Below are 7,492 nucleotides of genomic sequence, written 5' to 3'. Positions count from 1 at the left end.
TTATGTCTCAGCGGCCCCCATCCTCAACCATTCAAGCTGTGGAAGAAGAGGCAGTGTTGGTTGAACAAACACTGCCCCTCTGTGGACAGTTACTGTAATGCCTGGCAGCAGCACTGCCTCAGTGAATGACTGCTTTACTTGACTTAAACCTCTTATACAAACACACGGGGTTCCATAATGAGAAACCACTAGAAACCTTATCCAATGCTTTCAGCCATTTATGGGTTGAGATGAAATGTTATATTTTGTGAGTATTTTGGAGAGTTGATTGTAATGCTGTGTGCTTTGTAATTACGGTAACACATTTTTCTTGTAAATTTCCCTATCCACTGAATCAATTTAAAAAACACCTGTGCATTATGTAATGACAAATAGTTTTGGACTAAATAAAATTAATTTGACCAAAATTCCATCACATGGCAGTTTTGACCACTACAAGACATGAACTCTCTTTTATTTATTTATTATACTTCCGATTTTATGCTTGCTTATGATGTGATCACCACATAGTGCCAAAGAGTTGAACCAAAAACATGAACCTATAACTTATATGATGATCTTAATCCATTTTATAAATGACTTACAGTATATTAATTATATTTTGTGGGTTATGTGTTATGTTTCTGTTTTATGCATTTCATACACTGCCCAAAAACTTTTTGTTGTTGTTGTTGTTGTTGTTGTATACTGCCTTAACAAACTTTATCCAATGAAACTGAAACTGAATTTAGAAAAGTGACAAGCAGTAGAAACTATGAACTCATAGGCATCCATGTGCCGATGTCCAACAATATATGGAGCCCTTGGTTCACATTCTAATGCCTTTCTTCATCATCTGTGATATTAAAACATCTGATAACAGTTTAAAAAGTTATGGGTGTGCATCCTACAAATCCCAGCACACCATTAAGCATCTCTCCTGCAGGCAGTTAGACTGGAGTCTTTCACCTTTCTCCTCTTCTATCACTAATTTTGAGACTCAGTTTGTACTGATATGACTGTGACAAAAGTCATTACAGATGACTCTTCCTCCTCCTCCTTCATGCTCTGCAGGAGCCTCGACGAAACTACACAGGTTACTTCCAACATGTCTGAGCATGTCTGAAGTGGACAGTCTTAATGTGTGCTGCATGTGTGAGGGGACATATTTACACAATGTTGCTTTAGCTTGTAAGCGCTGTACACCACAATCACCCCCACATCCTTTTCATGGATGCACTAAAAATGCTATTTACCAGACTCTCTTTAAATCTGGTCATTTTTAGACAACAACAAGCTCCACTGACTCACCACCATCTACAGCCAGTCAGCAGAGTGGAAAATAGGATCCTGAGAAGCCCATCTCACCCTCCACTGTTCCTGTAAGGTGTCTTCACAGGTCACAGATTCTCGCAGGCTAAAAGGAACTGTTTTAAGGACATTTTTGTACCCTCTCTAAGCTCAACTTGGCACTAAGAACACTTCACATCATAAACAGCAGGACATGCACCTCAAAGTTCTAGCAATACTTCATTACTTTAAGGCCGATTTCAAAGGCAGTTAATTAATTTTATCAGTAATTTGTGTCCTTTTGCTGAAGTGTGATATTTGACCATGTATCTACACTGATCAACCATAATATTAAAACCATCTGCCAAATATTGTAATGTTGTGTAGGTCCCCCTTGTGCCACAAAACACCTCAGATCTGTTGAGGCATGAACTCCACAGACCTGTGAATGTGTCCAGTGGTCACCAAGACGTTAGCAGCAGATCCTGTAAGTCCTGTAAGATGTGTGGTGGGGCCTCCATGGATTGGACTTGTTCCAGTCCACAAATTGGATTGAAATCTGGGGAAACTCCTTGTCAACACCAGGCCACCTTCTTCCATTGTTTCATGTTCCAGTTCTGATGCTCATGTGGCTATCGTAGGCACTTTCAGCAGTGGACAGGGTTCAGCATGGGCACTCTGACCAGTCTGCAGCTACACAGCCTCATACACAACAAAGTGTGATGCACTGTGTGTTCTGACACCTTTCTATCATAGCCAATAATAACATTTGCAGCAACATGTACTACAATAACTCGCTGGGCTCAGAACAGACAGGATACCCTGGACTTCCCACCTGCATTACTGAGCCTTGGACACCCATGACTGTCCACTGTTTGTCCTTCCTTGTCCTTTTTTGATAAGGACTTACAGCTGCATATGGGGAACATCCGACAAGATGCTGTTTTGAAGATGCTCTGACCCAATCCAGTCGTCTAGCTGTCGCAGTTTGTTTCTTGTGAAAGTCACTCAGATCTTCATACTGACCACTTTGCCTGCTTCTAACACATTGACTTGAAGAACCGACTGATCACTTGTAGAGCTTGAGATCTGTGCCCAAACCCGACAGGACCCAACAGTTTCACTTGTTTTGTTTTTTGTTTTTTTTTCATTTTTCTCCCCAGTTTTGTCATTGCTAATTTAAATTCCCACCATGTAGTGTCCCTGTCACTGCCAATTCCTACTGTTTGGTACACAGAGGGAAACTTGTTAATAAAAATGTCAGGCTGCAATCGTGTTCAGGCTTAAATTTGCTAATGAGGGACAGGTTCAGGTCAGGTTTGCGCACATTTTTGTCGGACTTGGGCCTTTTTGGGCTGAACTTTTCAGGCCCGATTAAAGTTCTAATCTCTTGCTGCCTGCTATATCCCACCCACTGACAGGTGCAATTATGCAGATCAGTGTTATCCACTTCACCTGTCAGTGGTTTCAGTGTTGTGGGTGATCAGTGTATTTCCTGGTTTTTGAGGACAGGGGCAGATTTCTATTCTAAAAAATTCCATTCTGAGTGGACAGTAAAGCTGGACTGTGATGATGTGGTCACACATGGACAAATTTGCATCCTTGCTTCCTGTTGAGTTCAACTGTGATGAACTTTGAGTGGGGAAATTGCAACCTCAACCAATAGCAAAGACGTGTGTGTCATTAGCCTTGGAAGACAATGGTCAGTCCTGAGCATCCACTTATAAATGTGTGACCATGGCCTGAGTCTAAAGTCAATATTTTAGTTTGTATTCACTTTTTACTATAAGATTCTGTTGAATCAATGTGATTAAGGCCAAAAACACTGAAGCAGTTAGACGACATTGCAAAGCTCATGACCCATTTGTTATTTAGCGATATATGGTCCTGACACATTAGCAGTAAAATGCAGCAGCTCCCTTTTGAAACCTTTCCTTCTTCTTGTCCCGTCTGACCTTACACAGTCACAGAGCAACAAAGCCTATGATCGTCCTCATCAGACCAAACACAGTCACAAAACAACAGACCAGCATCTGCATAATTCATCCTCATCAAGCCTATTCTTCATATTCTGATATTGTGGGGGAGGTGGAGGGCGAAAGGAGCGTGTTGTAAAAACCCTGAAAGGAGCCACTGAATCTTTCATGATCTTTTGATGTGTTTGTTCTGCGCTTTTATGTCAGGTAGGTACTAGGAACAGTGTTTGTGCATGTCAGGAAGACAGAATGAGGGAGACTGGACAGTCTTGAGAGGCAGGAGAAAATCTGAACAACTCGGTGTTACATAACAGCTCAAAGGGACACGTCGCTTTGGTCCATTAATTGGAAATATTTCCATTATGTTTCCACACTGATTATGCTAAAAAGCATTGGCTCAAAGATATGTAATTAACATAGTCAACAGCTCTAGTGAAGGCAGTAAGTGCTCCAGTAGGTAGACATGAAAGCAGTTTATCCACGGCTGCTGCGACAGATGTTTGTTTGATCCCAACTTACACAATATTTTAAGAGTAAATCTAGCAGTTCAGTATATAACTCAGCAATGTTTTGTTATATGAATGGCTGATGAGGTTTGAGTTAGGTTCAGATGCTATTGTTTATATGGAATTTTTTTCCAAACTGTCTGGTAGACAGTCTGAGAGCGCATCCTGATGGCTCTAATGGACTCTGTGGAGGCTCGATTACTTACTGGGCAAAGTGGGCAACTGGAGGCTGCACAGGTACTGCAAGGAAGATGAACTTATGAGTAATTTATGACAGTCAAAAGGTTTTGGGCCAGACAGATGCTATTTCCATCACATCAAAGTTGAAGTCACCTTTTGTTCCTGTTCCAGGTGACTCATCTAGACCAGATGAAAGCTCCAGCCTCAAAGACCCCTGCTGTGTGAGATAGTGACAGTCCATATCAGAGCCAGCCTATCCCTGCTCTGTTTAACAAGCAGCCCGTCTCAATAAACCAGTCTCTGTTAACTGGATTAACAGCTTCATGCAAAAGTGGAAGAAGCTCCTACAGCTCTCGGGTCAGGTTGTGGGCCCTGGTTGTAGTGTTGTGGTGGTGTGTAGGGGCCTTAGAGGGTCCAATAGGAGCTGCAAGGTGTTGGTGTCGTATCCTCCTGAAGTGTGACCCATGCAATGTGTAAATAAAGAAGCATTACATCAGTTATTTTTACCAGTGTGTTGTATCCACCATTTAAAGACTGAATATTAATATGGAATCACCACAGTAGCATGGAATAAACATTTTACTCATTATTTACAAACAGTTTTATTATGGATGTGGATTAAGAACCTTTCACAATAAATTCCACACATGTATTTCGATAAAACAGGACTGAAATTTTATTTTTCAAATTTTTTTTAAAGTAGAATAAATGAAAATGGTTCCTTTAGCTTCCCAGGATGGAATGTCAAACAGTGACTTGTGAAATATTCTCTAAATGCAGATTCATACTGTGTCCATACAGTCACTCTGAGCAGATGGTCAAAAAGTTTATTTTTATTTTTTCCTTTTTAGACATTCTATTCCTCTAGGCCGAGGCCATTTCCCTGTTCAGTTTCATTTCTTTGTGTAAAATCCTGCCAGGTTTCTGTTTCACCTGGATTTCATTTTTCTGTATTATACTTTTTCACCATTTTATCATTTGCATGTAAGAAAACTAAACCTGTATCTCTGAAGTTTGAATTTACATGTTTCCATCTAAACATATCCATAATCCATCTGAAATTGAACAGATCAGAAACCAAATGTGGCTATTGTGAGACCATTTTTTTTTTATTATAGCTGCCTGAAAAATCACTGAGGCCACACACAAACCAGAAAGTAGTAAATACTGGTAAACTTAAAAGAATGTGGACCCTTTCAATCCCAAAAAAAGATGGCAGAGCAAAAGAGAAAAGCTTAAATATTTACATGCAAAGTAACTTCATAAACACTGACAAATAACAACAATATCTGACAAAGCAAAAAAGGATGGGGACATTAAATTGTGCATATCGCTACTGAAAACAAGCTCTTTTTGTGATTTCACTGTTTAGAATTTATGGTTCTTAAAGCAAAATCTACCAGACAACTAAGAAATGTAATGCTAGATAAAGGCTTTCAGTGCTATTCAAGAAAGGGAGAATTTTTTAAATGAATAAATACCTTAAGATGAGGTCGACATTAAAGGGACAATTCACCCCAAAATTAAAAATACACATTTTTCCTCTGGCCTGTAGTGCTATTTATCCAGTTGTGAGTTGTCTAGTTTTGAAGATATCAGCTGCAGAGATTTCTGCCTTCTCTGGCAGTAATCCTGTGGTGCCAAAAAAACCCAAAACAAAACAAAGAAAACCGAAAAACATTTGAAAGATTTAACAACAATGCCTCTCTTCAGAAATCATGACCCAGAGGCTCAAGTATCGGTGGTACTTTCTTTCCATAGTATAATCGGCCAAAACTACTTTTTTACATGAAACTGCTCACAACAAAGTCTGTGAATTATCTTGAATAACCAGGTCATATTTTTGGAAAGAGACACTGGTTTTAAAAATTTCAAATGTATTTTTTGGTGCTTTGAGCTCCACAAGCCGAGTGCTATTTAGTCCCATTATACTGTAAAGAGGTCAGATATCTCTATGGCTGATATCTCCAAAAATCTGCAACTCACACCAAACTATGTAAATGGATAAACAGCAGTGTATTATTATTTATTTTGAGGTAAATTCTCCCTTTAATATGATGATAAATATGAACTGAACAGAGCACATGTGGCTTTGACCTTGGCATGTTGGAGGTTTCTATCAACTCTTCAAAGTCTACAAGACAACCTCAAATCTCTTCAGCTCCGGATATACTATTTGTTGCGTGTATCCTTGGCTGCTCTGCTCTCTGAAACAGTTTTGTGTCTCTCTGTGTATGAAGCGATGTCTGCTGATCTGATCCTCTACTGGGACCGCGCTCGCTCAGCTGACAAATGTAATTTCCTGTTGGAGAAGTGCTGAATCAAAAGGGACTTGCGAGCAGATAGAAGAGGCAGAAAATACATCAACAGACTGGATCATCTGTGTCGTTGGTTACAAACAAACCACTCACAAAGAACAGAGGGACAAGAAGAGGAGAGCTTTTAGTGTGGCACACAGAACAGACCACACTGTCAAACCAAACTATTCATCTGTACACAAATGTATCATAGCAGAGAAGCCATGAGAAGTTCCCTCCACCCTCCAAAAACACACAGAGTATGTCTGCACCACCTCAGTGAAGACGGGTTCAGCTGTGGTTGTGTGTTGCAGTAGAGGAGGGTGATGTCACAGAGGCCTGAAACATTCTGGGGTTTTTGTAGCTCAGGTTCAGTCCAGCTTTGTGTCCAGACAGTGACAAATGATCCCAGACACCTCTCTGGAGCTGTTGCTGGAAAAGGTGGCGCTCTCACAGATGGATGACTCAGCTCGTGGTCACATCAGATTTTGCCGGCGGCTCCAGACTCTCAGCAACTTCTCCCAGTTCATCCAGCAGCTCTGTGAATGCCGGCCGTCTGAAGGACTCCACCTGGGGTGGACAAGAGGATGGTGAAAGTATGTCTTCTGCTGGGAGTTGGGCTTATTGATCAGTATTTACCTGGTACCATTCAGTGGTGGCACAAGTATTCAGATTTTATCATGTATTCCCTCCATTGGCTCTGCTTAAAGGGATAGTTCACCTTAAAATGAAAATTCAGTCATCATACTCACTTTATGTCGATTGAAGAGGGTTTAGTTTATTAGTCAGGTTCAGTTTTTAGTCCACAAAACACTCCTGGAGAATCTCCCAAACAATGGATGTGAATGGTGACCAGTTTTCAAATGTAAAAAACAACAGAATAAAAACATAAAATGCCTCCATACTGTTCATCTCGTGTAATCCAAGTCTCCTAAAGCCCCAACATACCAAGTTGACTGAAAAAATGTTATTTACTCCATGTTTTTAGCCTGAACCTTCACTGTAGATCCTTAGCTTGGAGCCACGTTCACATGCACACTGTCTGAACTGGGTGTGTGTTGTGACGGTGTGCAAATGACATGTTGGGACTTTAACAGACTTGGATTACACCAGACAAGCAGTATGGGGGCAATTTATGGTTTTTTTTTCCAGTTGTTTTTTACACTTGAAAACTGGTCACCATTCACTTCCATTTTGAGAGATTCTGTAACATCATATCCCTGTGAAACTCCAGCAGTGTTTTGTGGACTAACAAAATAAACCT

General features: G+C 40.4%; 1 protein-coding gene across 2 annotated transcripts in view; it reads right to left on the bottom strand.

Annotated features, from left to right (window-relative positions):
* Positions 1 to 5,957: 5,957 nt before the first annotated feature.
* LOC146320903 (dual specificity testis-specific protein kinase 1) overlaps positions 5,958 to 7,492 on the bottom strand; it is a 42,558-nt gene continuing 41,023 nt past the window's right edge. For both annotated transcript variants that reach the window (XM_084729345.1, XM_084729346.1), the window contains one exon: positions 5,958 to 6,798. In XM_084729345.1, coding sequence (XP_084585471.1) covers positions 6,694 to 6,798 — 105 coding nt within the window. In that variant the 3' untranslated portion in view covers positions 5,958 to 6,693. The remainder of the gene's footprint in view (positions 6,799 to 7,492) is intronic.

This window comes from Lutjanus erythropterus, chromosome 10 (genome assembly GCF_056507025.1).
Source record: "Lutjanus erythropterus isolate fLutEry1 chromosome 10, fLutEry1.hap2, whole genome shotgun sequence".
NCBI lineage: Eukaryota > Metazoa > Chordata > Actinopteri > Lutjaniformes > Lutjanidae > Lutjanus > Lutjanus erythropterus.
Note: the sequence above shows the minus strand (reverse complement) of the source record. Positions and strands in the feature narration are given on the sequence as shown.